This window comes from Oncorhynchus nerka, linkage group LG8 (genome assembly GCF_034236695.1).
Source record: "Oncorhynchus nerka isolate Pitt River linkage group LG8, Oner_Uvic_2.0, whole genome shotgun sequence".
Classification (NCBI taxonomy): Eukaryota; Metazoa; Chordata; class Actinopteri; order Salmoniformes; family Salmonidae; genus Oncorhynchus; species Oncorhynchus nerka.
The window spans coordinates 33,857,986-33,875,139 of NC_088403.1; the positions used below are offsets into that span (position 1 = coordinate 33,857,986).

General features: G+C 46.9%; 1 protein-coding gene across 2 annotated transcripts in view; it reads left to right on the plus strand.

The window, feature by feature from the left end:
• LOC115133170 (diacylglycerol kinase iota-like) overlaps positions 1–15,061 on the plus strand; it is a 52,579-nt gene extending 37,518 nt beyond the window's left edge. For both annotated transcript variants that reach the window (XM_065021715.1, XM_065021716.1), the window contains exons 14-32: positions 1,303–1,428; positions 1,621–1,699; positions 1,800–1,855; positions 2,025–2,087; positions 2,352–2,425; positions 2,600–2,711; positions 2,872–2,958; positions 5,856–5,968; positions 9,250–9,350; positions 9,684–9,763; positions 9,895–9,939; positions 10,026–10,095; positions 10,344–10,503; positions 10,605–10,630; positions 10,778–10,815; positions 10,961–11,081; positions 11,208–11,244; positions 11,400–11,499; positions 11,769–15,061. In XM_065021715.1, the coding sequence (XP_064877787.1) occupies positions 1,303–1,428; positions 1,621–1,699; positions 1,800–1,855; positions 2,025–2,087; positions 2,352–2,425; positions 2,600–2,711; positions 2,872–2,958; positions 5,856–5,968; positions 9,250–9,350; positions 9,684–9,763; positions 9,895–9,939; positions 10,026–10,095; positions 10,344–10,503; positions 10,605–10,630; positions 10,778–10,815; positions 10,961–11,081; positions 11,208–11,244; positions 11,400–11,499; positions 11,769–11,885 (1,605 nt within the window). In that variant the 3' untranslated portion in view covers positions 11,886–15,061. The remainder of the gene's footprint in view (positions 1–1,302; positions 1,429–1,620; positions 1,700–1,799; positions 1,856–2,024; positions 2,088–2,351; positions 2,426–2,599; positions 2,712–2,871; positions 2,959–5,855; positions 5,969–9,249; positions 9,351–9,683; positions 9,764–9,894; positions 9,940–10,025; positions 10,096–10,343; positions 10,504–10,604; positions 10,631–10,777; positions 10,816–10,960; positions 11,082–11,207; positions 11,245–11,399; positions 11,500–11,768) is intronic.
• Positions 15,062–17,154: the final 2,093 nt, after the last annotated feature.

A 17,154-nucleotide genomic window follows, 5' to 3' on the forward strand; every position in this document is an offset into this window, starting at 1 on the left:
AAAGGTAAAATGGCGTTGACTAGGCAACGGGGCCGACAGATAAAACAAACAAGCAGAATGGAGTACCGTGATTAATGGACAGTCCAGCGTGCATCAGCTATGTAGCCAAGAGATCAGTGTCCAGGGGGCAGCAGTGGATGGGGCAGGGAAGCTGGACTGGCGAGTGTTATCCAGGTTAAAAAAAACTAACAATGACTAAATAGCTTGTAGCTAGTTAGCTGGTTAGCTTCTGGAGGTTCTTGAGTGTGTTCTAAAAATAAAAAATAATAGTGATTCCGTATCACATTGGGTGAGGCAGGTTTCCGGAAGGTATAAAAAAATTAAAAATCGAAAAGAGATAGAAAGTAAATATGGGTCCAGTGAGTGTATGGGACACGGCGATTCAGACGGTTAGCAGGCCTGTGCTAACAAGCTAACAGTTCGTAGGCCGGGGCTAAACAAGGTAGCGGTTAGCGGACCGGAGCTAAACATTGTTCGAACTGGCGAGAGCTTTCCGAGCTAAAGGTTAGCTGATGACCGGTTAGCTGAAGACCGCTAGCATAGCTGGTGGTTAGCTGGCTAGCTTCAGTTGAGGGGTTCCGGTTCCGAAGTAAATATAAATACTTTAGGAAAAATAGCTACATTGGGTGAGGCGGGTTGCAGGAGAGTATTTGGAAGCTTAGGTTTAGCAAAATGTTTTTAAAGAAACGATATATACAAGGGACACGACACGACAGGACGACTTACTGCTACGCCATCTTGGAACTACATAGTCTCTCTCTGTAGGGTTATAACCTGTCTCCCTATGTAGGGTTATAACATGTCTCTCTCTCTCTGTAGGGTTACAACATGTCTCTCTCTGTGTAGGGTTACAACCTGTCACTCTCTGTGTAGGGTTATAACCTGTCGCTCTCTGTGTAGGGTTATAACCTGTCACTCTCTGTGTAGGGTTACAACATGTGTCTCTCTGTGTAGGGTTATAACTTGTCTCTCTCTGTGTAGGATTACAACCTGTCACTCTCTGTGTAGGGTTATAACCTGTCGCTCTCTGTGTAGGGTTATAACCTGCCACTCTCTGTGTAGGGTTACAACCTGTCTCTTTATGTGTAGGATTATTACCTGTCTCTCTCTGTGTAGGGTTATAATCTGTGTTGCTCTGTGTAGGGTTACAACCTGTCTCTTTATGTGTAGGATTATTACCTGTCACTCTCTGTGTAGGGTTATAATCTGTCTCTCTTTGTGTAGGGTTATAACCTGTCTCTCTCTGTGTAGGGTTATAATCTGTCTCTTGTGTAGGGTTATAACCTGTCTCTCTCTGTGTAGGGTTATACAGACGAGCCGGTGTCCAAGGTACTGTGTCAGGTGGAGGATGGCTCTGTGGTGCAGCTAGACCGATGGAACCTTCAGGTGGAGAGAAGCCCCGCCCAGCCGGAGGAGGGCACACAGAAGGTCTGTCTGGGAGAGGTTAGGGGTCAGAGGGGAGGGGTGAATGGTCAAGGGAGGGGTCAGTGGTACGGCTGTCTCATGGTCTGAGTGATATGGACGGTGAGGGAAAGCATAGTTTACCTTATTTAAACTGATTTTGTACCTCTTTTGTGCGCTCCCCTCTTTTTCACTCTGCATCTCTCTATATGTCTCCAGCTCCCACTGAACGTGTTCAACAACTACTTCAGCCTGGGCTTCGACGCCAACGTCACACTGGAGTTCCACGAATCCAGAGGTGAGCAGTACTGTCTCTCGGGACCAGAAGCATCGTTCCTTTAGCTGTCTGACCACAGTAGGACACAGACTCTAACTGTTGTACCTCCTCCTCCCTGCAGAAGCCAACCCTGAGAAGTTCAACAGTCGCTTTCGCAACAAGATGTTCTATGCAGGGGTGAGTACCTGACAGACTTAACACCACATTACTGAATGGGGCTAGGGGGGAGAGGGGATGAGGAGAGGGATGTGGAGGGATTTGGAGGGAGGGTAGAGATGAGGGAGGGAATAGAGAGAGGGAGAAAGGCGTATATAGAATGTAACAAGTTGTCTCTGCTTCCTGTCAGGCTGCGTTCTCAGACTTCCTCCAGAGGAGCTCCAGGGATTTGTCTAAACACGTTAGAGTGGTGGTGAGTGTCTCACACACACACGCACGCACACACGCGCACACACACACACACACACACACACACACACACACACACACACACACACACACACACACACACACACACACACACACACACACAGAGTGTCACAGGCTGACAGTTTGGTTAAGAGGGCCCTGACATCCTGATAATCAACCTGCCACTGGACAGGTCCCTGGCTCAGGAACTGGAATCTCTCTACATTCAATTACTGGATTCAGTGAAACCTCTTTTTCTCTGTCCCAGTGTGACGGGACGGATCTCACTGCTAAGATCCAGGAGCAGAAGTTCCAGTGCATCGTCTTCTTAAACATCCCCAGGTAGCTATTCACCCCACCCAGGTGACCTTGTGTCTATCTGACGCTGTTGGTAGATCTGAGGTCTGTCCATAACCTGCCCCATAGTTTTATGCATGCAGCGTACTCCGGGTTTTTTGTGATGGTGTTTGAGGATTATGTGTGTTTTTAAAAGTGTGTGTGTGTGTGTGTGTGTAGGTACTGTGCGGGCACCATGCCGTGGGGGAACACAGGAGACCACCGGGACTTTGAGCCTCAGCGCCATGACGACGGCTGTATTGAAGTCATCGGCTTCACCATGTCCTCCCTTGTGAGTGTGTGTGTGTGTTTGTGCACGTGTGTGGGTGTGTGTGAGAGAGTGTTTGTTTTAGAGTGTGTGTGTGTGTGTGTGTGTGTGTGCGTGCGTGCGTGTGTGTGAGAGAGTGTGTTTGACTATACAAAATGGTGTAATTCCTCTTCCTGTCCCCTAGGCGGCACTGCAGGTAGGAGGTCATGGTGAGAGGCTGCACCAGTGTAGAGAGGTGACTCTGACCACCTTTAAGACCATCGCTGTACAGGTGAGATATCACACAGGCCAACACTAAATGGATACAACACAGGCCCATACTACAGATATATAACACAGGCCCACACTAGCGATCCAACCAATGATGTAGATAAACCCTGGATTGCTGATACTATTTATTGGCAAGTGAGAGGCTTTGAAGCCACCGATCGGCCATATTGGCACTCCCCAGGAGGAGCAGTCCTCCATAGGAATTCATGGCATTCATGGAATTAGAAAATTAAGGCATTTTAAACTCAAATACTTCTACTTCTAGTAAATTGAACTCAAAGTAAATGAAAAGTCATTATTACCTAAAATGTTTGTGTGGTGTGACTCCAAACTAAAGGAGAAGTCACAGCAACACATTTAAAAAAAAAGTTATTATAAGAAATTCACTTTTTTTCCCAGCATTTTTTCTAATGCAGGTAGATTAAAAAATATGAATAATATCTTTGTTTTTGCATGTACATTGAGTGATTAATCTTATGCTACAGATAAATAACATACATTTTTCTAAACAAATCCAATAATTTAGTTAGATTTTTTTGCACCTGTTACTGAAATGGTTGTTGAAGTTGCTTACGTCTCCTCACAATGTACTGAACCCTTGCAGTCATTATGAAAGCAGGCTGCTGGTGAATAAAACTGTTGGATATCTTAACTCTGGCTGGATTAAAATAGGAATTACACATCACTTTGCAAGCATGCATAATGTGGGTTGCAAATTTCAGGAACATTTTTCAGGTTTTCCAGAAATCCCAGTTGGAAGATTCCTGGAAATCCTTCAACCAGGTTTTTTAGAAAATGTGGGAATTTTGGGAAAGTTACTGGAACTTTCAGGCCTGATGTGTTCTGTAAACCATGAGTTTCAGGCCACTGTATTAGGATAGAGCTAGGCCTCAAAATAAGGTCTCATGTGATGTATTGTCATTTAATTATAATGGTAACATTCAACTATGAACTCACTTGAAGGCCACAGGACTGTAATGAACAAATTCAACAACCATGCCTCTGTCACTAACAAACACAGTCATGGGTGGTAACTGCGATTCACTTAAAAAGTCAAGGCACACTGGAAAATTATATTGGAGGCGTTGCTTAGTAAGAGTGTTACGTATTTCTGTTACGTATCAAATCTGGAACCTCTAGGGTCGCAGTGACTCATTCGGTTTGAGTAATGACTACAAAATCACTCTAAAGAACTTTACTCAGATAAATTAAGTGCAACTGGTTTCCTCCAAGGTTTTGAGTAATGACAACACACTGGGGTTTACAGTGCATGCTACACATATACACTCACTGGCCAGTTTATGATGTACACCCCCCCCCCCCCCCCCGTTCATGCAAATGGATCGCTCCTACAGATAGTACAGTGAGTCACGTGACCGTGACTTGCTATATAAAGCAGGCAGACAGGCATTGAGGCATTCATTTACTGTTCAATTGAACGTTAGAATGGGCAAAACGAGTGACCTAAGCGACTTTGAGCGAGGTATGATCGTCAGTGCCAGGCACGCCGGATCCAGTATCTCAGAATCGGCCCGCCCTCCTGGGCTTTTCAAGCACGACGGTGTCTAAGGTTTACAGAGAATGGTGCGACAAACAAAAAACATGCAGTCAGCAGCAGCTCTGATGGCGAAAACAGCTTGTTGATGAGAGAGGTTGAAGGAGAATGGCAAGAATCATGCACGCTAACAGGAGGGCCAAACAGACAGGTGTATAACACAGGCCCATGCTGCAGAGATACAACACAGGCCCATGCTGCAGAGATACAACACAGGCCCATGCTGCAGAGATACAACACAGGCCCATGCTGTAGAGATACAACACAGGCCCATGCTGCAGAGATACAACACAGGCCCATGCTGCAGAGATACAACACAGGCCCATGCTGCAGAGATACAACACAGGCCCATGCTGCAGAGATACAACACAGGCCCATGCTGTAGAGATACAACACAGGCCCATGCTGCAGAGATACAACACAGGCCCATGCTGCAGAGATACAACACAGGCCCTTGCTGCAGAGATACAACACAGGCCCATGCTGTAGAGATACAACACAGGCCCATGCTGTAGAGATACAACACAGGCCCATGCTGTAGAGATACAACACAGGCCCATGCTGCAGAGATACAACACAGGCCCATGCTGTAGAGATACAACACAGGCCCATGCTGCAGAGATACAACACAGGCCCATGCTGTAGAGATACAACACAGGCCCATGCTGTAGAGATACAACACAGGCCCATGCTGTAGAGATACAACACAGGCCCATGCTGTAGAGATACAACACAGGCCCTTGCTGTAGAGATACAACACAGGCCCATGCTGTAGAGATATTACACAGGCCCTTGCTGTAGAGATACAACACAGGCCAATGCTGCAGAGATACAACACAGGCCCATGCTGCAGAGATACAACACAGGCCCATGCTGTAGAGATACAACACAGGCCCATGCTGTAGAGATACAACACAGGCCCATGCTGCAGAGATACAACACAGGCCCTTGCTGTAGAGATACAACACAGGCCCTTGCTGTAGAGATACAACACAGGCCCTTGCTGTAGAGATACAACACAGGCCCTTGCTGTAGAGATAAAACACAGGCCCATGCTGCAGAGATACAACACAGGCCCATGCTGCAGAGATAGAACACAGGCCCATGCTACAGAGATACAATGCAGGCCCATGCTGCAGAGATACAACGCAGGCCCATGCTGCAGAGATACAACGCAGGCCCATGCTGCAGAGATACAACGCAGGCCCATGCTGCAGAGATACAACACAGGCCCATGCTGCAGAGATACAACGCAGGCCCATGCTGCAGAGACACAACCCCAAGTCAGAATGTATTTGATATGCAGAGTGTGTGTCTGTGTGTCCGTGTGCACATGTGTGTAGGTGGATGGAGAGCCGTGTCGCTTGGCCCCCTCAACCCTCCGGATCTCCCTACGCAACCAGGCCAACATGGTACAGAAGAGCAAGAGACGCACCTCAGTACCCCTGCTCAATGAGTGAGTCACACACACACACACACACACACACACACACACACACACACACACACACACACACACACACACCAAGGATATAGGCCAATATAGCACTAGGTATCAAGACCTCACTGCCCTAACTCAACGAGTGAACCACACACACACTCTCTAAAGAGAATGGCTGGAGGACTGGCAGGTAGCCTAGCGGTTGAGACCAGTAACCGAGCGGTCGCCGGTTCGAATCCCCGAGCTGACTCTGTGAATCACGCACACATCCTTCTCCCTGTGGAACTAGGCCAGGGTAAAGTCCTCCGAGTCCTGCCCTAGCGAGTGAGTCACATAGCTCCCCAGGGCTACAGAACGGACACTTCTCCCTGTGGAACTAGGCCAGGGTAAAGTCCTCCGAGTCCTGCCCTAGCGAGTGAGTCACATAGCTCCCCAGGGCTACAGAGCGGACACTTCTCCCTGTGGAACTAGGCCTGGGTAAAGTCCTCAGAGTCCTGCCCTAGCGAGTGAGTCACATAGCTCCCCAGGGCTACAGAACGGACACTTCTCCCTGTGGAACTAGGCCAGGGTAAAGTCCTCAGAGTCCTGCCCTAGCGAGTGAGTCACATAGCTCCCCAGGGCTACAGAACGGACACTTCTCCCTGTGGAACTAGGCCTGGGTAAAGTCCTCAGAGTCCTGCCCTAGCGAGTGAGTCACATAGCTCCCCAGGGCTACAGAACGGACACTTCTCCCTGTGGAACTAGGCCAGGGTAAAGTCCTCCGAGTCCTGCCCTAGCGAGTGAGTCACATAGCTCCCCAGGGCTACAGAACAGACAATTCTCCCTGTGGAACTAGGCCAGAGTAAAGTCCTCCGAGTCCTGCCCTAGCGAGTGAGTCACATAGCTCCCCAGGGCTACAGAACGGACACTTCTCCCTGTGGAACTAGGCCAGGGTAAAGTCCTCAGAGTCCTGCCCTAGCGAGTGAGTCACATAGCTCCCCAGGGCTACAGAACGGACACTTCTCCCTGTGGAACTAGGCCAGGGTAAAGTCCTCAGAGTCCTGCCCTAGCGAGTGAGTCACATAGCTCCCCAGGGCTACAGAACGGACACTTCTCCCTGTGGAACTAGGCCAGGGTAAAGTCCTCCGAGTCCTGCCCTAGCGAGTGAGTCACATAGCTCCCCAGGGCTACAGAACGGACACTTCTCCCTGTGGAACTAGGCCTGGGTAAAGTCCTCAGAGTCCTGCCCTAGCGAGTGAGTCACATAGTTCCCCAGGGCTACAGAACGGACACTTCTCCCTGTGGAACTAGGCCAGGGTAAAGTCCTCCGAGTCCTGCCCTAGCGAGTGAGTCACATAGCTCCCCAGGGCTACAGAACGGACACTTCTCCCTGTGGAACTAGGCCAGGGTAAAGTCCTCCGAGTCTTGCCCTACCGAGTGAGTCACATAGCTCCCCAGGGCTACAGAACGGACACTTCTCCCTGTGGAACTAGGCCTGGGTAAAGTCCTCAGAGTCCTGCCCTAGCGAGTGAGTCACATAGTTCCCCAGGGCTACAGAACGGACACTTCTCCCTGTGGAACTAGGCCAGGGTAATGTCCTACGAGTCCTGCCCTAGCGAGTGAGTCACATAGCTCCCCAGGGCTACAGAACGGACACTTCTCCCTGTGGAACTAGGCCTGGGTAAAGTCCTCCGAGTCCTGCCCTAGCGAGTGAGTCACATAGCTCCCCAGGGCTACAGAACGGACACTTTGAATGTGTCTAAGTGTACGTTTACACCGATTATGATAACCAGTGCTAGTTTTTTGATGCCGTGGCTGCATTCTGTTGGGAAGAAGCATATACACCAAGGGGATACGGGGTCAAACGAGGCGCTGCGTCAGTGTAACATCTGTCAAGGTGTAAACTCACTGCTGAGGTCCGCACACACGCTCACAGTTCATTTTCTTGGTTTTATTCAGGGCTTCGTCTCATCATATTTCACTTCACACTGTTAGTTTGTCCTCTGACCGTCTGTTCCGCTTACTACCTACCACCTGTTAGCAGATCGTCCCAACAGCACTAATGTCTGTGTGTGTATCTAGCTGCCGTTGTGTGTGTGTGTGTGTGTTGCTCTTTACTCAGTGTGGTTCTACTCAGCTACAGTAACTAAAGCTGTGCCTGGTTGTTGCCTTAGTGTTCTGCAATTACCACTCTAGTCTGTCATGGGCTTCATTCATGTCTTCATCATCTGCTGTCTTTTTCGTCTTTTCTTTCTTCACCTCACCTTCGTGTCTGCTCCTCTGTCCCTCTCTCTTTCCTTGATATTTACCCAACTCCCCTCTGGGTCTGCCCCCCCCGCACTTGCCCCGCCCCGCCCTGTTGTGTGTGCGTGCACGACTGCAGTATTCAGAAAGTGTGTGCAGCAGACCTGCGCCGCCTTTCTGCTCCCCCTGACTCCTTCTCTGTGTAAGTACTTTAACCCGGTGAGAGTGTCTGAGAGAGTGTCTGAGAGTGTGTCTGAGAGAGTGTCTGAGAGCATGTCTGAGAGCGTGTCTGAGAGAGTGTCTGAGAGAGTGTCTGAGAGCGTGTCTGAGAGCGTGTCTGAGAGCGTGTCTGAGAGCGTGTCTGAGAGAGTGTCTGAGAGAGTGTCTGAGAGCGTGTCTGAGAGCGTGTCTGAGAGCGTGTCTGAGAGCGTGTCTGAGAGAGTGTCTGAGAGCGTGTCTGAGAGAGTGTCTGAGAGCGTGTCTGAGAGAGTGTCTGAGAGCGTGTCTGAGAGCGTGTCTGAGAGCGTGTCTGAGAGAGTGTCTGAGAGCGTGTCTGAGAGCGTGTCTGAGAGAGTGTCTGAGAGCGTGTCTGAGAGCGTGTCTGAGAGCGTGTCTGAGAAAGTGTCTGAGAGCGTGTCTGAGAGAGTGTCTGAGAGAGTGTCTGAGAGAGTGTCTGAGAGAGAGAAACAGAGTGAGAAAAAGAGAGTTGAGTTATTTGTTTGTGTTTGCGCTCGTGTGTTGAACGCTGTGTGCAGTAAGTGGGTCTAACGTCGAAAGTATATGGTGGCCGCTGCATGCTGGACCCTTTCTAACCTGCCGGTGTGCTGTCTCCTAGTGTCTGTCTCTGTGGGAGTCCACCCTGTCCTGCTCTGTGCTCTGTGCTCTGTGCTGTTGTGGCTACAGTACATGTAGCACAGTGTAATCTATCCTGGCACTGCTAGATTGCAATCAATGAAAAAAAAAAAAATACACACATCCTGTTTGTTTCCGGTACTGAAGAGAATCAAATTGAATAAAGAAATACGTCATGTTGTTTGAGACGTTTCAACGTGCGCGTGTGTGTGTTCCTCCAGCCCCCATGCTGTCCCAGAGCGCCTCCGCCTCAGAGTCAACCGGATCAGTCTGCAGGACCACGACAGGCTACAGTTCGACAAGGAACGACTCCGAGACATCTGTGAGTGTGTGTCTGCGTGTCTTTGTTGAAGCGTCCATCAAATCAAGTCAAATGTTATTGGTCACATGCACGTGCAGTAATATCTAACAATTTCACAACAATACACACAATACACACAAATCTAAATAAAGAAATGCCATTAAGAATATATAAATATATGGATGAGCAATGTCAGAGCGGCATAGTCTAAGATACAGTAGATAGTATATACATATAAGATGAGTAATACAAAATATGTAAACATTATTAAAGTGGCCAGTGATTTCAAGTCTATGTATAGGCAGCAGCCCCTAATCTCCATGTGTTTGTCCTGCGTGTGTGTGTGTGTTGCAGCGATCGCCGTGGGGATTGTGGTGGTGAGAGGGGACTGTGACCTGGAGACCTGCAGACTCTACATAGACAGGCTACAGGAGGTGAGAACACACACAGACACGTGACACACTTGCACACGCACACGTACACACACACACTCGCGCCAATATGATTTGACTTTGACGATTGTTCTATTTTCTGAGACACTGCTGGGCTCTCCTGTTTCTAACAGGATCTTCATCAGGCTCCATCTGCTGGCCACCGAGTGCATTACCAGGTTCTTGTCTGTCTACCTTTCCATCTACTATATCTGACTATGTTATCAGTGAGTCGCTATTGAACCCTTCCCTCCCCTTTCTGTAGGATGAGTGTCGAGGTCTACCGCGACCTGGCTCCGCCCACAGGCTGTCCCCCAACTGGAGCTTCCTGGACTGTGAGTGACATCAGTCAGTGACATCACTCACCTAGGGGTCAAAACATGAATCAGCATTTCTGTAAATGTGCCAGAGCTTTGGCCTACTTGTGTATACACACATCTCCATCCGTTATTCCTTATGTGAAGTGGGACTCTAAAGTCCCTGCATAAGGTTTGTTTAGCGCGGTTTAACTGTGTGACTGTAGGACAGTAAAACGGTTCTCCCCTTTCACATCATCTCTCTAAACCAAGTCTCCTGTCCCCAGCTACGTCCACAGACCGTTTCTACCGCATAGACAAGGCCCAGGAGCACCTGCACTATGTGACGGAAATCTGCCAGGAAGAGGTGTTTATCCTGGACCACGATGGACTAGCGGGGGCACCGGCCACAGGCATGCCTGACCTGGTGGTGGAGCCCAACTCTGGGTGAGAGACAGAGGGAGCGAGAGAGACACACACACACAACTCTGACGTTATTTCATGTTGAGAGCCGCAGTCCTTATCATCTATTTGTTTCTCTGGTACAGGAGCCCTCTGACGTCTGAGGAACAAGGTGGGATATTTGACGTATTTTGAGAGAAGAACATTTCTAAAAACCCATGATGTTCCTCGATAGAAACCCCTGTCTTACAGTGGGAGTGATTCCTGTTAACTTTCGCGTAACCCTATAACATTGTCTAACTGTGTGTGTGTTCTTTAGCACTGCTGACGGCTGCCTCCTCTGGGGACCTGACTACGGTTAGATACCTCGACCGTCTCCCTAGCAAACATCTGACTGTCTTACTAGAAATAGCTCAATAATCCATTTCCGGACATAATATGCACTACTGAAGTCGATACAGACGTTTCTCTCATAGCTGTGTTCTTCCTGTCTCTCTTTCAGTTGTCGGGCAGCTTCTTTCGCGGGACCAGCCTCCTGGTGAGGGATTCTACTGGTTGTAGTGCACTACACCTGGCCTCTCAGCACGGACACACTGAAGTGGTCCGCTTCATACTGGAGCACGGTGAGTGTGTGCGTGTGTGTGCGTGTGTGTGTGTGTGTGTGTTGCTTCTCATTGCATCCGTCAAATGAGATTTTTTGCAAACCTCGGATGTTTGCTAAAATGTTTGCACTGTTTATTTTATTTTAGGGTCAAAGGTGCTCCTGGATTTAACCAACAGAGAAACGTAAGTCGCCCACTGTCTTATGGCTTTGTTGTCTATCAGACGGTCTAACGTTGAAGAATGAATCTTGTTTCTGTGCCTAAAGTAACTTTGCTGTACCTCAAACGGATCAGGCAGCCTGTAGCTTGCGTGAAGTGTGTGCCCCTGTGTGTTTTCAGAGGAGATACTGCCTTGCACAAAGCGGCCTCTCGGAAGCATCACGCTGTGTGTCGTCTTCTCATGGACTCCGGAGCTTCCCTCATCAAGACCAACTTCAAGGTTAGAACCTCACATACCACACACACACACACACACACACACACACACACACACACACACACACACACACACACACACACACACACACACACACAGGACAGGACATGCACAGTACACACACAGTACACACTTTACACACACACACACTTGTACCGCACCGCACAGACACACACACACTTGCACACACGAAGGCAAGCTCGCACATAAGAGAGAGTTTGTTTAATGGAGTGTAAGTAACCACACACCTGTGTGTCTGTGTGTGTTCACAGGGTAAGACCCCAGTAGAACAAGCTCGTGATGCGGGGGACCAAGAGCTGGCCTCCTACCTGACCAGCAAACAGCTCCCTACCACTGTCTCCCACGAAGATCTAGAGACTGCTGTATGAGAGAGAGAGAAGAGAAGAGAAGAGAAGAGAAGAGAAGAGAAGAGAGAGAGAGAAGACTTCACATGGAGAGAGGGGAGGACAGAGAGAAGAGGATGAGAGATGGAGGAGAGAGGTAAGCCCCCTTCACCTCCATAGATTGACTGAGGGATGGACAGATGGATGGACAGACAGGAGCAGCCTGACGCGCTTTAGACTCTGTTCTATCCTGCACAGGAAAATGTTTCATCGAAATTATTGTTTATTATTGCTTTTATTTATTTATTGATTGATTGTAAACGTATGGGAGTGTTGGGGTATGGAGTTGCCTGTTGTTCACTGAATGCCACGGTCTGGGCTAGGTTAGGGTTCAGGGGGTTAGGGGTCGCAGACACACAGACCCTCTCTCAGTGCGGCCCTGCAGCCTTACATACTGTACCAACGCGGTTCAACCACGGTTAAACCGCGTACATAGTTTCAATGTATGTATTTCCCAGAAGGCCTTTGTGAATCATTCAGACGTGTGCCAACGACACGCAGCACTGTGAGGCAGGGACAGCACCCAGCACCCTCCATACTACTACCACTGCTACATTAGGATACCACTACTGCTATCCCAACAACACTGCTAGGCTTGTAGACAACCAATTCTAAGCCTCCACAACCCCCCCTGGAGGCCAGTATGGGACTGAGATGAGTGGACAGACAGCTAGGCAGACAAAGAAAAGAGAGACGGACTGATTCTTCATGCAGCCCCGGGGACCCATTACACATCCAACCTAGAGCTCTACCCGAGCAGCATGTACATACCTACAGAATGTGTGTTTGTGTGTGTGTGTGTGTGTGTTTGTGTGTTCAGTTCTTTTAGACTTGCGTGTGCGTGCATATGCGTGTTTGTGTGATGCAGAGACAGAGGGGGAGTGTGTGTGTGTGTGTGTGTGTGTGTGCGTGTGCGTGTGTGTATGTGTGATGCAGAGACAGAGGGGGAGTGTGTGTGTGTGTTTGTGTGTTCAGTTCTTTTAGACTTGCGTGTGCGTGCATATGCGTGTTTGTGTGATGCAGAGACAGAGGGGGAGTGTGTGTGTGGGGGGGGGGGCTGCTTGAGAGAGAATAGTAAAAAAAAAAAATCTGAGCCATATTCAATGCAATATGAATGAATGATTTTTGTGCATTTCCCTATTCATGTTTACATTACATTAATGTTTTAACAGTGCTTTATGGCACCAAGGAGTGTTGAATGTGCAATTTCTTACCGTGCTGATGTGTGTGTGGCTGTGTTTCTGTTGTTGTGGACACCTCAAAGAGGTGGGTTTAGTTTGGTTGACTTTATATGATTTAAACACTAAAACTACTGTTAGGTATTGTAAAAACAGCTGTAATGTGTTAAGATGACTGTTCTGAAAACCAAGACAGATGTACTTTAGTACTTGACCTTGTTTTATTTATTCCGCGTCTACCAGTGGTCGAATATGACCTGGGAAATTGAAATGTTTTTATGTTGTTCTGCCTCCCTCCATCCCCCACTACCCTGCCTGGACGTGCTTAGCGCCATAAACCATAGAGATAGACTGAGGAATCTAAATGAATATAACCCATTTTAGCACATGGACATTTCCATTAAGTTTTCAACCATTTTATTTTAGTCAACTGGGTGGGGATTCCTATGGTTGGGACTTTCAGCCAATGATCCGAGCATTGTCTTCCACTTCTTCAAATTGGGTTGCCTATGGTTTGCAAATGGCATTAAGATATATTACTGCCATCTAGTGGCCACAATAAATAAACGACACACAAGATTTTGTTCAGGATTCTAGAACTGCAGGTGGTGGTAAATCAGCTTTTGGCTTTTTTTTCAAATACAAATTGAGAAGAAAATTGACTACTCTAAAATGGAGATGCCCATGCAGTCACATATGCCATTTTGGCACAGCTACAAAGATGAGTCCTCTATCTATCTCTATGAGACAAACATCCATGATTTATGATTATTGTGAATAAATTGGATATGATTTTGTATTATTTTGTGTTCTTTATTATTCAACATTGTTGTGCATGCCATTTTCCTTCCCTCCGTAGAAGTTGCTACCACATAATAATGGCATCACAAAGTGGCATTATTATTATTATGTTATTATAATTGTTAAGATTTGGTTTGACATGTTTAATGGTTCTACTTATGCTTTTGTATTTTTCAGACCATGGAATTACTTGAATGTTGTTGTTTATTTTGTATTCTCTAAAAGTCGTATAGTGCTGCCTCTCACAACGTTTCCTGTGTTTTGATTGGTCATTGACGTGATGTCACAGTGAGGTCACAGTAAATGAGGGCCTGTGAGGAGAGTCTCTTGAAGTCTCCCGACGTTCTTAGTGTCTGTGAAGATGAATTTGAACACTAGGTGTGGTTAAATATCAAGGCAGCCTGCCCCTAACCCTAGGGAATAACCTTAGAGAACATAATAAGAGAACCTAGTGGGAATGCTGTATATTCAGTCTACTGAGAGACCTTATCAGTAGTCAGTTAGTCTCCGCAGTGTGCCTGTTAGATAACCTGTAATTATAATGATTCAGACCGGTGTCTGTGTCAAATACTCGAGGTGTGCTTTGCTTGTCTGGTACAATGGAACCAATAGAATAGTAGCAAAAGTGCAAACTCCACACAACCTGCATGCTAGTCAAGCCAAATGAAGTGCACCTCAAGTATTTAACGAATCGGACCTAGGTCTGACCTTTAACCTCTTATAACCCAGTAATAACCAGTACTACAGGGCATTGATAAGGCCGGTACAGACATGGAGAGCAATAGCTGCTGGTCATACTGGGTACTACTACTTCTAGATTTCTTTAGCTTCTTATGAGTTTACACTGATTTCCCTCAATCCCCATTTTCCCCCACAGGGATTGGTTAGTGCCATATTGAGTCTTTCGATGTTACAGTAACAAAGATGTTGCAGATGTTACAAGGACTTTCTGAAATAATCGGACCTCAAACCAAAAACACTCTTCTCCCACAGATATCTTCCAACGGGGACTTAAAAGGTTTTCATCCAAAATCACTGTTGTTCAACTGTTAAATGTTCTGCAAGTTATTTTGGGAAATAAAATGACGTTTGAGAGGCATATAAAGCATGCCGGGGTGTACAATTGTAACATCTGAATAATCGTATCATTTTAGAAGAAGATTAAAGTTTTCATTGAAACATCTTGTTGCAGTGTCATGGGTTGTGTTTGTTTCAATCAACTGTTTGTAGGGTTTTGAAGAAGAAAGGAGGACCGAGGCACTTCTTCATATAACTCATTAAAACGCCTTTATTTGTATGGCATGTTCAATGGAAACGACGCTGAAGCGTTTCCGCTGCCTGGCCTTCCTCAGGGAGCACAAAGAAATGATAATACAACGTCCTCGTTTGAACAGCTGTTTCCAATCAACCCTGATTTGAAGAGGGAGGGGTTGCATAAATCATTCCACTACACCTTTTAAGCTGTGCTATGTAGATATGTTATCAACAATGCAAATCAAGGCTAGAAGCATAAGAACCCCTAGAAAGGTATCTTGAATATGACTGGGCAAAGTGCTACGAATAAGAGAGTCATCTATTTCATAGTGCAATAGAACACAGCAAACATGGACCACAATAATCTAAACATAGCTGAGGGCAATAGAGCAATATGTCCACTAGATGACAGCAAAGGTTTATTAGGTTTGTGCAATCCTGCCACCTACTGGATTGGAGTGGAATGGGAGTAAAAACATGACCCAGCAGTCATACTCAAATGTACCATTAGATGGCATGATAACTATAGATATCATGTCCACCCCACTTACAGTAATGCATATTCTATCTATGGGAATGTCGAGTCTATGTGTGACCTATATACGTTATTTGAATGAATGATAGATTCTTCCTAGCACCCAATGGACAGAGAGGCTTTGTGCAGGCCCTGATTTGGTTATTACTGTCCCTCCAAGGGTTGTAGTGTGATGGAGGTGAGGTCGGTCTCTTGTGTACTTGACCTCCATACAGAGTTGTACTGGGATTGATGACACCCAGGAAATGGGAGCTCACAGGGACAAACAGCCCATAGAGACAAGGAGAGAAAAGGTGAGGGTGATAGCAGACAAATACAGTTGAAGTCGGAAGTTTACATACACCTTAGACAAATGCAGTTTTTCACAATTCCTGACATTTAATCAGAGTAAAAATTCCCTGTCTTAGGTCAATTAGGATCACCACTTTACTTTAAGAATGTGAAATATCAGAATAATAGCAGGGAGAATAATTTATTTCATATTCTCTTTCTTTCATCACATTCCCAGTGTGTCAAGTTTACATACACTCAATTAGTATTTGGTAGCATTGCCTTTAAATTGTTTAACTTGGGTCAAACATTTCGGATAGCCTTCCACAAGCTTCCCACAATAAGTTGGGTGAATTTTGGCCCATTCCTCCTGACAGTACCTGAGTCAGGTTTGTAGGCCTCCTTGCTCGCACATGCTTTTTCAGTTCTTCCCACACATTTTCTATAGGATTGAGGTCAGGGATTTGTGATGGCCACTCCAATACCTTGACTTTGTTGTCCTTAAGCCATTTTGCCACAACTTTGTAAGTATTCTTGGGGTCATTGTTCATTTGGAAGACCCATTTGCGACCAAGCTTTAACTTCCTGACTGATGTCTTGAGATGCTGCTTCAATATATCCACATAATTTCCCTCCTCATGATGCCATCTATTTTGTGAAGTGCACCAGTTCCTCCTGCAGCAAAGCACCCCCACAACATGTCGCTGCCACCCCCGTGCTTCATGGTTGGGATGGTGTTCTTCGGCTTGCAAGCCTCCCCCTTTTTCCTCCAAACATAACGATGGTCATTATTGCCAAACAGTTATATTTTTGTTTCATCAGACCACATCTCTCCAAAAAGTACAATCTTTGTCCCCATGTGCAGTTGCAAACTGCTGTCTTGCTTTTTTATGGCGGTTTTGGAGCAGTGGCTTCTTCCTTGCTGAGGGTCCTTTCAGGTCATGTCAATATAGGACTCGCAGTTCTACTGTGGATATAGATTACTTTTTTTCCTCCAGCATCTTCACAAGGTCCTTTGCTGTTGTTCTGGGAATGATTTGCACTTTTCTCACCAAAGTACGTTAATCTCTAGGAGACAAAATCCGTCTCCTTCCTGAGTGGTATGACAGCTGCGTGGTCCCATGGTGTTTATACTTGCGTTCTATTGTTTGTACAGATGAACGTGGTACATTCAGGCATTTGGAAATTGCTCCCCAGGATGAACCAGACTTGTGGA